Source organism: Crocodylus siamensis, chromosome 5 (assembly GCF_052110815.1).
Source record: "Crocodylus siamensis isolate JL-2025a chromosome 5, ASM5211081v1, whole genome shotgun sequence".
In the NCBI taxonomy this organism is placed as follows: domain Eukaryota; kingdom Metazoa; phylum Chordata; order Crocodylia; family Crocodylidae; genus Crocodylus; species Crocodylus siamensis.
The window spans coordinates 201,525,683-201,545,082 of record NC_143399.1 but is presented as its reverse complement, the minus strand read 5'-3'; the positions used below and the strand labels follow the sequence as shown (position 1 = coordinate 201,545,082).

At 39.7% G+C, this 19,400-nt stretch overlaps 1 protein-coding gene across 8 annotated transcripts in view; it reads right to left on the bottom strand.

The window, feature by feature from the left end:
* Positions 1-19,400, bottom strand: part of NKTR (natural killer cell triggering receptor) — a 49,485-nt gene that overhangs the window by 11,591 nt on the left and 18,494 nt on the right. For 7 of the 8 annotated variants that reach the window (XM_090047865.1, XM_090047864.1, XM_090047868.1 and 4 more), the window contains 6 exons: positions 19,135-19,222; positions 10,513-10,542; positions 8,930-9,075; positions 7,485-7,707; positions 5,166-5,321; positions 3,157-3,244 (listed from right to left, as the gene is read on the bottom strand). In XM_090047865.1, the coding sequence (XP_089903991.1) occupies positions 3,157-3,244; positions 5,166-5,321; positions 7,485-7,707; positions 8,930-9,075; positions 10,513-10,542; positions 19,135-19,222 (731 nt within the window). Of the gene's footprint in view, positions 1-3,156; positions 3,245-5,165; positions 5,322-7,484; positions 7,708-8,929; positions 9,076-10,512; positions 10,543-13,267; positions 13,287-19,134; positions 19,223-19,400 lie in introns of those variants that run through there. The other variant, XM_090047870.1, reaches the window with a different exon arrangement.

The following is a 19,400-nucleotide window of genomic DNA, read 5'->3' as shown; positions in this document are numbered from 1 at the left end:
TATTGCTTAGATACCGAGTCAGTATTAACAAGATAAATGGTACCAGGGTGGAAGGTACCACAACTTGGAACACTCAGAGATTCACAGAGAAAATAGCAGTGGCCGATTCCAAGCATACTCCATGTGCTGTCTTGGAGCCTGGTACCAAAGCAGCAGGGAACCTGTTCAGATATTTGGTTCTTCTCGAGACCGAGACAAGTTGCAAGTCTGATCATGTCCCAGGCATCAGGGATAGCAATTTCCACCTTAGCTCATCTTTGGAATGTGAAATCTTCTGAACCTAGTGGATGCTGACAGCAATGTAATGGTGGATGAATAGGGTCTTTTGGTAGATGTGGCACAGGAGCTGGGACTGAAACTTCGGATCACTGAGATATTAAGAGAGCAATTAACAAGAGAATTGGTGCCCACTAATATCCTCTCTTTTACTGCCTAAATAAACTTGCAACAAACTTTTGAGGAGGAACAGGCTCAGTATCATCGCCCTGTGCAAATGGTTTTTGAGTTCCTTCATGTGCTTACGGAAACAACAAATGGAACATGTGTAAGATGGGGAGATGTTCAGAGTGCCTGTAAACAGATATCAGAATACTACAGAGACAGATCTTAAACATCACTGATTTAGCTTGAGTCATGATGCTAACATGCCTGTACTGAAAAGGGGTAATTAATGCAGAAATCTTTGCCATGGGGGTACTTACAGACCATTTGCACTAAATACCTCAGCTGCTTAAGTTGCTTGCCACAAAACCTATTTTTTTACACCTTACACCAATTTGCAGTTCTTTGTCGAGCACTGCTACAATTTCAACACCAATATCCAAATCAGAAGTGAAGTGTGGCTCATCATACCTGAAAACACAATACTACGCATAATCCATAGCTCCTTCATACACTGCCCTGGCTCTGTGCACCTGAGATGAGACCTGTGCAGATTAACTGATTTTCATTTACATGTGTCATCTAGTCTATCCAAACCCATCAAAACAACTAATGCACCCAAGAAACCTTTTTCTCTACAGCTGAATTCCCAGATCCCAACAGTGTTAACTACACTTTTCCAAACGCACATAAACCGTCACCAGAGGAGTGCAATAACCAGATGTAGGGACATGAGCAATGGAGACTGGACACTATACAATAGGGGTCAGCAATCTACTGACCCCCAATCCAGCCTGCAGGGCTTTTTTGGTCCAGCCTGCAGATACTGAGCTTCAGAGGTACTGGGCAGTGGGGACATTGGCAACAGCTGTTTTCCCTCTGCTGTGGAGGGAGGAAAAGCAGCAAGTGTTTTCCACATCCTGGGACAAAGATAAGCAGCAGCAATGGGTGCTTTCCCCATGCTAGTGAGGAGGAAAGAAGTAGTGGTAGCTGGGTCCTAGTGCTCACTCCCAGTGCTCACTCTCTGACCTGAACTGGGTCAAAGCTGACCCACAGCCTTAAAAGGCTGCCAGTCACTGTTGTACATCATCCTTCTTTATAAACAGCATCTTACAACTGAGGTTTCAAAAGAGGCTGTTACAGGGAACTCCAATAACTGGAAGAGGACAGTAGCTACTTTCACTGTCTCCAGTTCAAACATTGGGGCCTAGTAGCAATTACAGCAGGGGTAGGCAATTATTTCAGCTGGAGGGCCACTTAACAAATTTTGGTGAGCTGTTGAGGGCCGCACAGGTAGCCCCGGCCCCGCGTCACCATCTTGAGACCAGAAGTCCTGCCCCTAACTCCAGATGTTTGCTACTGGAAGTCCCTCCCCTTACCCCCCAGAAATACTCCTTTTGGGAGAAAGGCTGCCATCTTAGAACCGAAAAAAATTATCATGTACTAAAAGTCAAACACCTACTATAACATATTTTAATTTTATTATAAAAAAAAATGTTGTCATGATTTGTGTTTGAGTACTGTATAAAGAGGTGGTTGCATAATAATTAAAAATAAAGTCTTAGCAGTCTTGTATATTGTGGGGGTAGAGTGTGGGTATGCATCATTTGTGGGGACCCCTCCCACACAGTCCCCCAATGGTGCATAGCAGCAGCAACAGCAGCAGCAGGAGGCAGCGGCCAGGGTGCTCAGGATACTTGTGCCCAGTATAGGCACTGGCGCCTAGTAGCACGCGGCTCTGGCCAGCACTGTGTATCTTGGCAAGGAGAGCAGCATGGCCAGGCTGCCTCTATGTGCTGGAGCCCACTGCCTTCCCTGCCCCCTGCCACATAGGTCCCACAACTCTATGGGGAAGCAGGGGCTGGGGTTCCCCACCACTTTGGGAACAGCCCCAGGACTTGAGCGGCAGGGAGAAGTGAAAGCAGCAAGCTCTGGAGTGCAGGGCTTCCCTCCAGCGGTGCGCAAGTGCAGGAACTGCATGTGCACAGCTCCTTGCCCTCAAGTGCAGCGTTGGCCGGAGCCACGTACCGCCAGGCGCCAGCACCTGTGCTGAGCACAAGCACCTCAAGCTCTCCTGCCTCCTGCTGGCAGGGGCTACATGCCATGGAGGGCGAGTGTTGGGGCGGTCTCCACACCCTCCCTCGTACCCCCTTGAGCTCTGTGGTGCCGCCACTCTGCGCTGCCACCAGCCCCAGTCCCACACTCCTGCCCAGTTACAGCTCTGTCCCCATTGCTTTTCCACCAGGTGCCTGGAGCAAGTGGGATGCTGGGGAAGCCAAACAGGTTCCCTGCCGGCTGCAGCAGTGTCAGCAGCAGCCCTGCCAGGAAGATGCATGCTGGCTGGGCTGGGCCCTTCCACCCACATGGGAGTGAGGGGCAATAGGGTATGTTGGCTGGGTGTGTATACATGGATGCCTTGTTCCCACCCTCGTGGTCAGAAGGGCTGGGCAGGGCACAATTAGTTGGTGGGCATACCGGGCCAGATGAAAGTGCCTGGTGGGCCAGATCTGACCCGCAGGACTTATTTTGCCCGCACCTGAATTAAGGGAATCAATCTTACTGGCTTTATTTTACTTTTAAGTAATTTTGATAAGTGATTATAACCAAGGGACATTTTTTCCTGAACAATCTTTTAGGCAAACTGTTTTTGGGGGATGCAGGGGAAAAGGTTAGAGTTTTACAAATGCACTCTTTTACTGTATATAAAGCAATGCTTCTGAGTAATTTAAAATCCTGGGGCAGGTGACAGGGAGGAAAATATCAGAAGCTACATACTATTGTGCCTCTTCCTTTAATTTTTCTTCCGGATTTGGAGACTGAGGGCTTCTGGTCACTCAATACTGGTGCAACATCAAGAAGTTTCCTAAAATAATAAGAAAGGCAGGCTTAATATAAAAGCTATAGAACAATACAAACTTGTTCCTAAAACATGAATACCTTTCTTCTGTTTTTACACCATTAATATTTACCATATGGATTAATACAATATATCAAAGCCAGTATACTTAGAAGCTGTCACCAAGAAATAACAAGAAAAATATATAGTTCTCCTACAAAAAGGTAGGTTATTACTATAGTGATTTTGCCTAGCTAAAAAGATCAAATTTAACTTGAAAACTTAAGGGAATATTGCTGACTTGTACTTCAAAATGCTCTGCTAAAATAGTCCATCCCTTTCCCTAGGATGCTGTCATTTTAAATGATCTACTAACCATGTGTCCACTGCAGGGCAGAGTGGCTAAGGCACCTTGCTGTGGATGCAGAGGCATGAGTTCACGTATTACTTCAGACTTCCACAGACAACTCCCAATTGACCCAGCAGTGAATGGGTACCCGGGCATTCAGGTTGAGGAGTTAAAAGGCACTAGACATAACAGTTAAATCATAATCATTATGCCTCTGGCTACAGAAAACAATGCACCTCAGATCTGCAAACTTTCTAGGAGTTTTTTGGTTACAAATCCACTATAGTTTCCCAGCATTTAAAAAGCTTAGTTTATGGAACTACATCACTGGATTACCAGCAATGGATAATCTATTAATTTTAGTAAATTCTAGCAATGAGACAACTCAGTATTCTTGTGAATATACTTTAGAAGGCTGAGAAGTAGCTGCAAAGATTTTAAGAGCTATGACCATGTAGTGTCAATTTAACTGGGATTGTCCACTTACATTCATAAATGTTGTCTAGGTTTAATAAGTTAAATCGATAAATGACCAGTGTATTACACCACGGTATTCAACCCACTATATTAAGAGAGGGCTGTAGGGAAAAACACTGGAATTCTGCATATGCAACTTCTATCACATCTACTTTGAGATCATGTGCAAATTTCTTTTCTGGGCCGTTTAGAAGCATTTTCTTCCTACATTTAGAAAAGATGGGAGCCTTTACAAAATTCCAGTGGATTGATGCATCATATCTACATTTCTTCCAATTTTAATTGGAAAGATAAACTCGCCATTTTATGTTCCCACTACTCTGTAATAAAATACTGTAAACCATAAGACACAAAACAGAGCTTATCTCAGGTTTTTGTGCTGAAATAAGAAGTTATTTACACTCTGGCCATGTCCAGATGAACACAGCTGTTTGCTTCCCTGGGGACAAGCAGCTGCAAAACACCTTGTCACGGCATGGAATGCCCATGCCACATGCACTCTGGCACACGGGACGTTACCACAGGGGGTAGGGGAGGCTGGGATCAGGGCCAGTGACTCTGTTGGCCCCAGCAGCCTTACCTGGGGGCCTTCTAGGGCTGCAGCCGCAGGCCTGGACTGCAGCCAGAGTGTGGCTCCAGTTGGGCAGGCTCTGGTTTCAGGCACTGCATGCTACCACCACATGTGCTGCCTCGCCTTTTTCTGCCACTTTTTTTTTTTTTTTTTTTTGACTCTGGGGTCTTCCAGGGTCAACCCCTCACCCTGCAAGGTAGCAGCGCAGGGCACACTGGTATGTGTGACACGTACCTCACATCTGTGCTTATCTGGACGCGGTCTTTGTATTTTAGCTGAAAGTTTGTACCACAGATGGGACTCTCCAGGATAAACAGCAGCATGTAAAGGTATTAAATTAAATCTAATTTAAAGGGATTTGACAAAGAAACCAAAGTAGAAATTCCAAAAGAAACATGACAAATATTTAAGGTAGCTGGTCTTAGAGCTAAGAAATTTCTTATTACCATGTGGGGCCCTTATGGAGATCAGAACAAAAATAAATGGAAAGAACATTTCTGAAAGCCAAGAAAGTTAAGAATCAAAGTAAAAAGGTTTAGTCTGTTGCTTACGGCTCGGGCTCTACATTGACAACAGGTGCGTCCCTTCTCAGCAAAAATCTATTTTCAGGCACTGGGGGGATTTCTTCAGGACGTACCACAGGTTTGTCCCTTTTTGTAGTTGCATCAACTGATTTCTCATTTGCATCGCTCTTGTCAGAATGATAACTATGAGGGGGAAAAAAAAATGTACAAAACAAGATTACAAGTTAAACCAAAAAAGACACATAGCTTAAAAAAGTAGTAATAATTTGGAAAAAAATCTTAAGTGCCATAGCCAACATTAAGATGATTCAACAACCCAGTTTTAAAATTGCACAAGGTCATTTAGTTTATGAAGTTTTTATGCTAACTGACAAATCAAGATTGCACAGCATTATGGAAATGGGTTGTTTCTTATTCAACAGACAAGATTTTTGCTATGTTAGACCATTAGTAGGAACCTACCAAATTCACAGTTTCACAGAAACTACAAAATTGGGCACCATCTCTGAAAACAGGCAATGTCCATGAAACCAAAAAAATGGCACCCCCCCCCCGACACATTGTTGATTGGCTGAGAGGGCTGCCCATCACACAGTCCTGCCTCCAACCATGCACCAGCAAGAGGCAGGGCCACCGGGCCCTTCAGCCAATCAGTGGTGAGGGGTGGGTTTGTTGCAAAAAAATCACCTCCGTGCACCACAGGTGGCCTGCAAAAATCCCTTTTGCTTGCTGCAAATTAGGTAAATTCCTAACCATTAGGTACTCCGTGAACTTGTAACGAGTTAGTTTAAAATGAATAAAAATAATTTTAAAGATGCTACTTTCACTAATCTAGCATCTTTAGCACCAACATTTGGGAGGTGGGGTGGATGGGAAAGCTGCTCTATCAGCGCTCAATGCCAAGTATGGGCTGTTTCCAAGCTGACCTCCCTTCCCTTCCCTTGGCTCCACAGGCCAAATAAGGTAGATCTGCAGGCTGAATGTGGCCCACAGACATTAAGCAAACAACCCTTGATCTTCAATATAGTGCCTTAAATTTTCCTCCAAATTCTAAGAATTAGCCAGAATTTAGATTTAATCTCATTTTACCACGTCTGCATTAGTAAGGGGTAACTGACACACAATGTCCCTGGTAGCTTTTCAGTGAATTGACTGAGATGCGAACTAGGCCTATGCACAGTGGCAAGTATTCACTTTGGATTCAGATGTGGCCTGTTTGGAGGACAGCGATTCGATTCAGAGATTTGAATCGCTGTCTCAACTTGATTTGGCCGACTCAAATCCCAAAAGATGTGGTGCTGCGTTGGAGATTCAGCCATAGACTAAACAGGCAGCTGACAACTGCCTCCAGCTGTAAGTCTGTTGGGGTTGGGGAGAGAGGGATTGGGGCTGGGACAAGCTGTCTAACCTGAGTAGGGGAGGTACGGGATGCGGGTGTGGCAGCGCTGGGAGTGGGTGCTATACCCTGCTGTCACTTACCCCTTCCGCCAGGAGCACGCCGTGCCTGAATCATGCCCTCCCCTCCCCCCAGGCAAGCAGCAGCAGCGCAGAGCCCTTGCTCCCAGTGCTGCCACACCCACATCAGCACTGGGAGCAGGGGCTCTGTGCTGCTCCCGCTTGCCAGCTGCTGTGGGGGCCATGGGCGCTGCTGCCGCTTGCCAGCTGGCACAGGTGAGGGGTGCAGGCGCTGGGAGAAGGGGCTATGCCTTGCTGCCACTTGCCCCCTTCTGTCTGGAGTGAGCCGCACCTGCGTCCCCACCCCCCCGCCATGCAAGCGGCAGCATGGCAAAGCCCCTACTCTGAGCACTGCTGCACCCACATCCTGAGACCCCTCCCCAAGTCCTGCACTTCCCACCCTGGCTAGGCAGCTTGTCCCAGCCCCATTCCCTCCCTCCCCCACACGCCTCCCCTTCCCCTATTCCCCAGCCCCAACAGACTTACTAGCTGGAGGCAGCTGTGTCAGCTGCCTGCTTAGTCTACGGCTGAATCACCAAATCTTTTCCAAATTGATTTGGATGCTCTCTGAATCGATTTGGAGCTTTTAACTGATCTCCTGATTCAATTTGAATTTGGAGATTCGGTCCCCAAATCAGGCCAAATCACGTCCAAATTGAATCAGCTACCAAAGCTTCACACAGCCCTAATGCTAACATTCATTTAGTGGTTTTTTGTATACAGTCATCACTTGAAAAAATACAGATAACTCTACAGTGAATTAGTCCTAAGTTATAACCAAGAAACAAAAAATACGCTCTCACAAAGTTAAATACACTTTCATTTTTTCATGATGGACAATACCAACATTGCAATTCTTTTTAGAATTTGTAAAGTTAACAAACTAGTCACCCTCTTTGGTTTGATATCTGTTTAAACCTTGGTTCTTCTTTCTTCCTCTCTTCTCTTCTTCGCTTTCTTGATTGTTTAGTTTTAGTTCTTCTCTTACGTTTTCTTCTTCTATTTCTTTCATTTTCAACTTCGCTTTCAGATGATGATTCTGAAGAGGTTGATGAGCTGGACGAGGAATCTGAAGCTTCTGAATCAGAAGACACTTTCTTCTTTTTCTCCAAAACTAAAGACAATTACATAATTCGTTATTAGATTACAGACATTTTTCTCCACTGAACATAATATAGACACTATATTATATATACCTACTTTATTTCACAGGTAGCCACATGTCAACAGAAACAAAATAGTGACGTGCTACATACTATTTGTACCGTATAAGCGTTTAGATTACAGGTGACCAACCTGTGCCACACATGAACAGACCGGGGAGGGGAAAGACAGCATAGTGGCAGACAGGACAGGGAGCAGAAAACAGAGCAACAGTTTTGGCAGGGAGCACAAGGCAGGAAGTAAAGAGCAACAAAGTGGGCAGGAGAAGGGTTCAGAAAGGTACTCAGAGGGTGCAAGGCTAATTTGTGGCATACCTGCCCAAAAGGTTGGCCCCCACCTATTTAAAGTCATACAGGTTTTAAGTGAATAATATAAAATGATTAATTTGAAATAATCATCTTCTAATTTGGTATGGCTATGCACAAGACAAGACAAGCAGGTAGCATTATAGCTGTGTATAAAGCAAGAGCTACACCTGCATTAAGGCAGCTACACCAAAAGAAATCAGTCGCCTATACTATTGGTTCCAGGGGTAGACAGGCCATACAGAACTGTATCCCAGATTTGCCCCCTGAAAGTTGGTCACTTTGAATATATAGGCCCTCCGGTACTTATTTTTACCCTAAAATAAAGTACACTAAATTCAGAGCCCAAGTTTCCATCAGGCGCACACATTTTTTTTTTTTTATATCTCTATCTCCATAGCTAGCTAGGTAGATAGATCCCTCTCTTGATAGCTAGATGTGTATATATAGACATCTCCATCTCAGTAAACAGGAATCTATTATATCTACTTAAAGGAAACAAACAAAACCCCCTCTTCTATAAACCAGTTTGCCTCATTCCGTATAGTCATATGACACACACACACACACACACACACACACACACACACACACACACCCCTCCCCCCCTAAAACAAGGTTTGTCAATCAGGGGTAAACCCCCTCTCCCCGCCCTGCGTCTGGCCGCTTGCCACCCCCCCCCGGGGGTACAGTTATTTAAAAAGGAGGCCGTCAGAGATACACTTGTTAAAAAAAAAAAAGATTGAAAACCCCTGACCTGAAACAATGAATACACACCAGACATATTTATATAACCATATATAGTCCATGCTTTCTGCAAGTCAGGACAACTTCCAATTAATTTCAAGCAAAACAGTGTTTGCTTACCATCTTTTGCTGATTTTGTAATGACCACTCCACAGTCAATAACTCGTACATCTGCATATGGCCTACTTGCAGTATCAGTTTTCAGGTTTTCTATTTGCTCTATTACTTCAAAACCAGAAATAACCAGTCCAAAGACAACATGTACACTGCAGAAATAAGATTCAGAAATTAAAATGATTTAGGCATAACTGGGATTTTCTCTAAACTTCCTTTAGATTAAAAGTCATAGTTTTACAGGGAAACAATTAGCTTCACTACTATTTTTGGACTGTTTAAGTCGATTTTCCCCAAATAGGTCTAAATAATGCTAGGGATATCTTGAGCGCTGTGATATCATGCAATAGAGAATATGGATGTATTTTCTAATAAGGCAGATCTGCCTTCTTCTGAAATTCAACAGCAGCCTTGCAAGACTAATGCAGCTATGCACATGCTGGATAAAAATAGCAAGATAAAAATCTTCCCCCTATACATTTATGGAGTTGATCAAGGCATGGGCTTGTATTTAAAGTTGTTATTGGTGCTTTCCCACCATCTCTTGTAGGAGCTATTTAAGCAGGCTCTCATCTTTGTCCTCCACCCCGTAAGTTTTCTGCCTGGTTGGGTGAGAGATGTAAGCTCGGAAGAGAAGTGGTAAGTTTCCCATTAGTCACTGAGACAGTTTGGGGAGGGTTGCCCTTGCCACTGTCAAGGTATGGGGCAACTGAGCCTCCACCCTGAGTGTTTGCAGGATTCTTCATTGCCTTTATTGAGAATAGCTTGATTAAGATACTTAAGAGAACTTTAAGACATTCTTGATTTCAGGTTTGATCAATTTATTTCTCAGTACAAAGCACCAATATAGGTAAACATTATCAATAGCATTTTATAGCTAGCCATCTGGAACAGAAGAAGTTATGGGGTTGGTCCAAAGTTACACAGTGAATCAGGATAATAACTGAAGAAACCCTTACTGTGAGTTAACTCAAGGGTGTCAAACTCATCAAGCCCCACAGCATACCACATAAGCACAGAAAAAGCAGGGCTGGAAGGGACCTCAGGAGATCATCCAGTTTAATCTGTTCTCAAAGCAGGACCACCCCAACACTTCAAGTGGCACATGGGTCAACTCCAAGACCCAAAGGCAACACCATGAGCCAGATGATAGGGCTCCAAGGACCAGACCACATCTCTGACATTCCTGAGTTAACTAGAACACTGATAATGTTCCTTTCCTAACGTTTGCAGCAAATTTATTTGGGAACATAATTTATAGGACAGAGCAAACTAATTTCATTTCTTTAAAAAAAAAAATCCAGATTCCAAGATTGTTGACAACTGAAAGCTAGAACATAAAAATAAATAATATGATAACATTTACATGCACAGCTGATTGTGCACGAAAAAAAATCCATATTTGAAAAAATGGTGATAAAATATGCCAATTTTTGTTTCATAGTTCATTATATTACTTTCCCCCCAAGAAGTGCTCCCTCCTGACTTTTGTTTGCCTTAAAAATTGAGCTGTTTCCTATACACTGTTTGTATATTAATTATGAATTTTAGAATTATTGTTGCTATACATGTTTTAAAAAGATTCTTACCCATCAAGATGAGGAGCAGGCTTTGTTGTTCTTTGTGACAAACATCAACATGGATAAGATGGTAAAAATCAGGGATTCAGATGAAGAGGTACAAAGGAGAATGGCACAATAAAATAAAAAAGGTGAAGGCAAAAGACAAAAAAAAAGGTGGAAAAAAATCCAGTTAAATATTTGAAAAAAAAATAAATGTTAAAAAAATTCTAGATTACAAGCATATTAAAAGTATAGAGACACATATACACTACATTTTCACATGTAAAAGTCCTACCAAAAATTGATTAAATGCATGCAATATTTATATGCATTAAATACTTTTCATGTACAGTGTCTGTATATATTGAAACCAGCACCGTGACCTGAAATATATTTTTAATGATAAATACTATGCAGTTGGCAATAAGAAGCTAGTGGGCAAACTAACAATAATTTAAATACTTCTGAAATTGTTACATACTAAAACTATTATTTTTAAGTCAGCTTGATAAAAAAACAGTAAGTATTATTTCCTCATTCTTCTATTTGCTGGCTGTATAAATCAATTTAAAGCATTATATTCAGGTCAGGACTACAATATTTAAGATCTTATTAAGTTTACATGCTGCCTTCACCACTGCAGTGCTATGCCAGGTACAGTACGAACTGTATAGTAATACGTACAAATATTACCCATCATTAACATATCACAGATTCACTCATTTATTCAAGTTAGCAACTGCTGGGTATGGAAATGCCAAACCAGAAGTCAGTGCTCTACCATATGTCTACCAGTTATTAGGGTCTGTCAAATTTCTGACATCCCATTGAGGAAAAAAATGTAAAAGAAATAAACCTTAAAAAAAATGAAATCAATCATAATATAGCTAGGAATCAGAGTCTCTTTAAATCCTTCACCGATGAAGAAAGAAAATTTCCAAGTTAAAAACACATTATTATGACACTGTATTAGCAGCCACCTTCATTCAGTTCTAAGTAAGGCTTTACTAAAGTTGCAAAGGAGAACTGCACTATTTTGTAATAAATTCATTGAAGGATGGTACGTTAAAAAAAAAATGATACTGCACACGGGAAAAATTAAGAGCTGGACACTTTGATTTTCTTATATTCTTAAAGTTGTGTGTGAAATCCCCAGGTCCTGTTTTCCCTTTCTAACCTCTTTGAATGGATTCTCTTCCAATCAGGGGCCTAGAGTGGAAGCTGCATTTGAGTTTTCATTAAAGCAGACTCGGTACCAAACCGACAGTGACAGTGTGTAAGTGGCTCTACCAGACTCTGTCTACACTATCACTGTAAAGCTACTTTTCACTGCCTAGTGCAAAACTAGACTGGCATGCACAATGCCATCCAATAAAAATCAAGTGATGTTGCACCACTGAAATACACCTGGCAAAAGACTGAACTGCCAACCATGAACATTCATGTTGTACCTTTATTCAGGTCCAAATCCCAATGTATACCTCACCCACCCTAAACAAACAGAAAAGTTCTAGTATAAAACAACAAATGAGAGCAAATGAGACATTAAGCTTCTATCACCACAGTGGTAAATGCTCCTTCTGGTCTTCCATAAAAGTAAGCTGACTTTACTTCTGTAATATACTGTATCAACACAAATAAGCAATTTCTTATGGCCAGTGCAATTTTATAAGCAAAAGAAAAATGCATTAACAATCTGCTCCCAAGCAAATAGTTTATTTTAAGCAGGTTTAATTATAAATCTGTTCCGAAATACTGAAAATTAAGAAAGTGATTAAGCGAAACCAGCACTGAAATGTACATGCCTTAGCTTTTAGAATTAGGAAAATACCCAACAGTTTAAAACACTTAATGCACTGTACTAGTGAATCCTGGACAAGGAAAGTGAGCAATGTAGTTGCCCATATCAGCAAAGATCTCAGATGCATATTTATGTGCTTTGCTGAACCATGACTCAAGTCTTGGTTAAGAAGAAAAGGGAGAGTCATTTGGTAAAAGACCACCCAGCTTTCTCTCATTTTGTTGACAATACATTACTACATTCTTATACTCTCTTCACTTTCTTGGTCACGCAATGAAAACATAAGAATAAAAGCTTAGTCAAAGGGAAAACTCTGAAGCGCATAAACTAGAAAATAAAAGAACCAATTCACCGACTTCAAAAGGAGAGTCTGGTGCCCAACTGCTGAGCATGCCTTTGAAAAACTTCCTAGAAAGCTTATTTAAAATTAATTGAAATGTAATAAATTAAACTGAATGTCTGTTAATACCAGTTCAAGATTACTTAAATTGTCAATGTACACACATCCCTCTTCATTCTTGCCCAGTCGCTTTTCAAAGCAGTAAGTAGATTTTGTCCTACTGAATTTTTACTCAAGTTCCCTAAGAAATACTCCATCCAGACTTGAAAATAGAAAAAAAAAAAAAACCTCTCTCCAACAAGCTTTTTCCTTTTATACACAGAATAATATATTTGTTAAATATCTTGGTTTGGATAAGTTTAACACCCCCCCGCCCCAATACCATCATAAGGGGCAGTATCATTTAAATTAAAGTTTACAAGAAAGAGATTGTAAAGTCACTGAAGGTTACTAGTAAATTAGTTAAAAATACTGCCACATAGTATCTTTTGATAGACAGTCATATTTTTTCTCCTAGAAGGACCTCAGTCCTAACATGGCGTTCAATGTACATAACAATATGATCAGAAAGAGACAAGAAAGAGATAAAAACAGAGAGAAGAAAAGAAAAAGGACACAGCCTTAGAGGAATGAGACATTACCTTTGGAGCGCACGATGTAACACTGTTTCTGTAAATTTTACACAAAAATGGCAGAAATAAATTGTAATACATTTCCAGACAAAACTGAGTCTATGTTTTATTAAAATACAAAATTAAAATTATCAAATTGTATGCAAAACAAGGACGCTTTAAAAAAATAGAGGGCTCTAAATTTTCTTTAGAACATAAGTCTTTGGAAAAATTTTGGGCAAGTTTTCCTTTTAAAAACTGAAGAAATGTCCTGCTTGTGAAATGAACAGTAGAAAAGAAACTATTATGGAAAGAGTCTAACTCTACAGCCTCAATCCAGAAAAGCACTTGAACACAAGTATAACTTTAAGCAAATGAGAACTTGATTCCAATGCGACTATGACATGCATGTGATTACGCTGGTGTTAAAGTGCTCTACTGAATCAATCACAATGCTATATAAGATGCTATTCCATTACTGAAAACTGTTGATTTCCTACCGAAACACGTTAGATAAGTGTAAATCCACATCGTCACAAGTTCCTACAATTGGCTAACACCTCTCGTGTTAACAAGTTTCCTTTAAAACGGTGAAAGCCACCATCATTAAAAGCAAGTCAGAGCCTATGAGTTTACTAACAGTGCAAGGAGGAAATCAACATCAAAGGTGCAAACAGAGGTATTTTTACCAAATAATTATACATTTTCATTCTAACAAACTGCAAGAATGCTGCAGTTTGGTATAACACAGGAATCTGTGAGGAAAAAAAAAGGAAGTCTATGAATAGTTAAGTATTTGCTTGGTAATTAGTCTCTGAAATAATGTGAAAAGGTGACTTTTTTTAATGCCATCTTTATACACCTAGATCATGATTCTCTAAATCTTATATATGTGCTTTACTCGTGTGAATAGTCACAAGGGAATGGAATTATTCATGCGCTAAAGCTAAGTACATGTGTAAGTATTTGCAAGACTAGGATCACAGATACTGAAGTATTATGCCACCTTTGATTTATTCAGCAGTTTAAATCTATACAAGTAAGATTGATAGAAAAGCTTACTTCAGGGTTAAAGAGCTGGTTATTTGACTTCAGCGGGAATTGCTGAACCTTCCTCTTCACACTTACAGAAAGAAGGCTTAGAAATGCAGTGCTTCTAGCTTGTCACCAATTATACAGAAGTCACTTGCATAAACAATGAAAGAGCAAATCTCTGAACATTAATTGCTTATATATTAAAACAGGTCGGCATATTGTAATTTAGTTAGGAAGCACAGTGCTATGCTTTAGAAATGTTACTGCTTGAAACGAAAAAAAACCCCCTTCAAATCATTTTTGGCAGTGGCAGCACATGGTCACAGCATCCCAGCTGAAAAAACCACTGGACCTAATCTACAGGGCTACCCAGAGAAACAACAGTAAGGGTATGGAAGTCTTTGAGGACTTTGCACATTTAACAGCATTTTGTGTAAAGTTATCGTCCATATTCTGTTGGCTTTTTGTTTCCTCTCTCATATTGCTCTTGTACATAGTATCGCAGCACAAGGCAGTACTGGATAGATGCAGGTAAGCACGCTCTGAAAGTACCTCTGTTGAGAAACTGGGTAATTAGCACAGGCAGAGCACCATGTTATTATGGCTATGATGCTTCCAGTGCCCAAGTTAACTCAGTTCTCTCTATACAGGACTGCATTCATGCTGCACTTGGGCAGTCTCCAATGCACAATCTCCCACGGGCTCTGCAAGAGCTTACTTGCTAGTCATGGCAGCAGCACGGCCAAAACTGACCACGCACTAGGGAGTAATGAGAAGGGAGGGTAAGCCTAAGATTACTTGGCGTGTTTTCTGTTCCTCCCCCAAAACCACCCTGCGCCTGAGCAGGGATTGAAAATAATTAAAAATTCAGACAATCCTCTATTTAAAAAGGTGCTCTCCCAGAATATACACTTATCTGAAAGTAGTTAATATAAAACTGAAGTTGATGGAGGTCCATTGTGAAAAAAAAAATATTCAAGGAAAAAAAAAATTACACCATTTCTCTATGGCTTGTTCCAGCGTGTCAGCTAAACCTGGAAGGGTGCTGATTCCAACAGTAGTATAATTAGAGCAGGGTGACCAGAGGGTGGGCCATGAAAAATATTAGCTGCCATCACAACTATACAACCATGTGCACCCAGCTGCTTTGTTAAGGCTCTGGATTCCAATAAAATATTTCTGTCATTTCACATACTATAAAGCAGTTTGTCATGCCTTTGAATCAGTCCTGCTCATTTTTGACTTTTTTGACATTCGAGTTTCACTTTGAACATCTATCTAATTAAACAATAATGCATTTCTCTGTCACGCTGCTGAAGAGAATTACTACTAGAATTAGTACACTTACCGGTTGGTTATTTGACAAATGAAATCCTGTCTGCAACTAAACAGATCTTTCACTCCAAAACATTCCCTCCATTGAATAATTATTAAATGGCAGAAAGCATCTATCAATAAACCTTTTGCATCACTTGTGACATGTGCCGTTTTATTTTTGCGATCATGTTATTTCTACAAGAGTGGTTTTTAGCATGTTTATTCTTTTTTTAAACTACCCTTCTTAAAAAGTTTTCTAAGCTATCTTTCCCAGCAGTCATTTCCATATCCATTTCTCTAAAAGTTCTTTCAGTTGCACTCATGCGGACAGACATTCCTGTTCACTGAACTAAAACTGGTCTGAAAAAAAAAAAAATTCAGGAAAATTTTACGCAAATTCTAAAATTCTAAGATTCCAGCAAAAACAATATTTATAGCCCAATCAGACACTGAAAAGTCTGTAGTTTTTCCAAATGGTACCAATGCCTGACAAAAGACAGACAGTCAAAGCAACAGTTAAGTCCTCTGGGCCAAGCATGGAATATAATCTTTAGAACTGCACACTCCTTTACCATCATTTCGACCTCAGCTGGGCAAATATAAATACCTAACTAAAGCACTATATATGTTTTGTAAGGTAAGCATGTGTACAGGTGCTTGTCAAACTGCAACCTCAGTTTGCACGAAGAAATACCAAACTCTCGACGCCAAGAAAATAAAACTCCAGGCATTTATAGATGTGCTCCAGAATGTGGCACTTTCATTAGCACAGCTTCAAATGCCATGCTAATTAAAGCACTTGGAGCATCATGTGTATCAGCAACCTGATGCTGAAAAATGGCAGTGGGGTGCTTTAAACTGAAGCTCCCCAACACCATTTTTCATCACAGGGATCCTGATACACATGACATTGGAGTCCACTGGAGTGGGGCAATTACTACGAATTAACTATAATTACAGCATGTCGGAGCAGGCTCCCTGCACATGTACAGGAGCCCTATGTTCACTACCTAAACATGCCTCAACGGGTGTGTATTTAGAGCTAAATATAAAAATTCCAGGTCTGGAAGACACTGTGTCTGTCCCCTCCATATATCCAGCAAGTTCAGCGTATCACTTCAAAAGTCGTTACATCTATATAGTGACAAAGTCCTTTAAAAAACCCAAGCCGTATAAGCCAACACACACTTGCATTTTCTGCTTTGAAGAATTTAGATCAGCTGAAAAAGCTGAATCAATGAATGCTTTATTCTATATATTCATTTGTCCTCCAAATCGTTTAAAGGATGACACTAATAGAGGATTATTTTGGATTGCATATTATAATACATCATTTTTTCAAAAGCGTAAATTAAGCCTGGACAAATGTACAGTATTTCCCTCACACAAATGTCGATCATTAAATAACTTTACTGAGCAAGAACAACTGCTTTCATACATTGTATTTTATCTTTAGAATTAAAACCCTTTCAACATGTAAATTTTAGGTTTGAAAAGAAGAAAGTTACTTTTAAGAGGAGAACCATCTTCAAAATTATATTCCATGTTAAAAATGTATAAGCAACTTACGATTTGTATGTTTATGTTAATTACTGACAATTTATAAAAAGAAAGAGCTGAATTTGGCTTCATGACACAGCTATGCTCCACTACAAATCAGATACTAAATAAAATCCTACCTCTGCAGCTGACTATGCTGGTAAAACTGTTGGTTTTCACCTTAAATCTCACTGATTTCATTGCAGCCTGCGTGGCTTGTAACAGTCCCTAACATGTGCTATCAGATGCAGGACTGGATGACTAAAATTTGTCATTGGTTTTCCCTCAAAACTTGTATTTAAAAAGCATTAAAAATACTGATGCTTTTCAAAGTAGATTTCGCATTTAAGGTGATATTTCAAATGCTAATGTTCATCATTTAGTCTCATAATTTGAACTGTGATAGTACCGTAATTTTTACATAAAACACCTAACATACAAGATACTTATCTTACTTGTATTAAATTGTTAACTTAAATTTTATGTACAAGATAAAGAAACTTTAGAGCCCTCAGATGGTAGCTTCTTGATTGATGTGGCATCGTTAAAATTTTCAAGTTTACAGTTCAGATAAGGTTAAAAATGGAAAATGGTGACTTCAAAAATCAAAATGTTAGTCACTATGTAACTTAAAGGACAGTAATGAAGTAACTGGTTTTCATGGACTCATTATACATAATACACCATTTATATATTATATGGAAATTTATATATAAATATATAATGTTATTTTACTGTACTCTCCATTTTTAGGACATTCTTTAGGAAGAGACCTAAAAATGTCTCTTATCTGAACCTTATTACATCATGTTGGAGATCTCTTTTCAGGCAAAGAAAATATGAGTGTCCTTCTGGACCATTTACTTCTTTATTGAAGACAGTGAAGCGCCATTCATTCTTATCCACCAAGAAAGATGGCAAAGAAAACAGAAGTTTTAGTGTAATGAACTAAAATATATAGCTTCAATTGCAAAGCAAGGCAGCAAAAAGATCATTCACAATGAAAACTTTCTACCCAGCACAAACCCAACACAGGAAACCAGATATCCCCCCACCTAAGATACACACTATGAAATGTTAACAGAAAATTTTTTTTTAGAAGATGGTGACAAAGATGGATATTCAGACAAGCTTTAGCAATTGAAAAAAGGTTATTGATGCGCCTAGAATTTGTCATCTTCAACCAAAGAGAAAAATAAACAAACAAACAAATAAATAAATAAATCGGTTATTTCTTCCAGCACTGAGTGATTCCCATCAGAGCTGTTCTGTACAGTCAAGCATTTTCCATATTTTACTAGAAACATACTAATATACTGGCGTGTATAGTATAATAGAAATAAGAGCTGCAAGAGGAGCTCTTCCCCTAATGTTCTATGTCACTTTTCTGCCAACACTGTTTAAAAATAGGTTTAAAATAAAATTACACACATGTACATACAGTACTATGCAGCAACAAAGGCAGCAGGCATTTCAGGGACAGACTAAAGTAAAACATCCCACAAAAAAACAAAATAAATACAAAGAGAGCACATTTTTAAAACACATGCAACTCGCACTGTTTAAGTGTGAACTATTAGATATCTTGTCCTCTGTTTTACACAAAACTTTCTAGTACTGGAAACTATATATCATTGTTTTAATTTGTTTAGTGGGCGTCACTTAAAAGAGTACAAAGCCAAATAATAAACTATTCCCTAAACACCAACAGACATAAAAGCATAAGCCATTTTTTTTTTAAGAAAGCAAGCCAAAAAATTAAAAAAATCCATATATGATTAATTCTTCTAAGCCAAGAGAACACCACAAATAAAAATCAAAACCACTTTATCTCAATTTTCCCTGTTTACTATATATTAGGGACTGCAGGTACCCACTGGACACCTTCCAAAAACCGCATTAAGGCCAATAACATCCAGTTGGAGTTAATTTAGCAATACCATCTTTCTCATGAACAGCGCTTCTCTGTTTAAGAAAAGCTCAAGTCTGAAATTATATCTACTCACATGAAAAACTGGGAACCATTGGTATGCTTCCCTCGGTTTGCCATTGACAAAAGGAACGCTCTGTCATGTTTGAGAATAAAGTTTTCGTCTGTTTGAAGAAAAAACACACTAGTCAGTCTCCTGTTGGCGAATACAGGTATAATATATTTTTTTTCTTGCAACACATGGATAGTACAAGGAGAAAATCTTCAGCTGCTCACTAAGAAAATCTGAATACTTAAAAAAAAGGAAAAAAAAGAAAGAAAATTTAAATCTAATCAAACCTC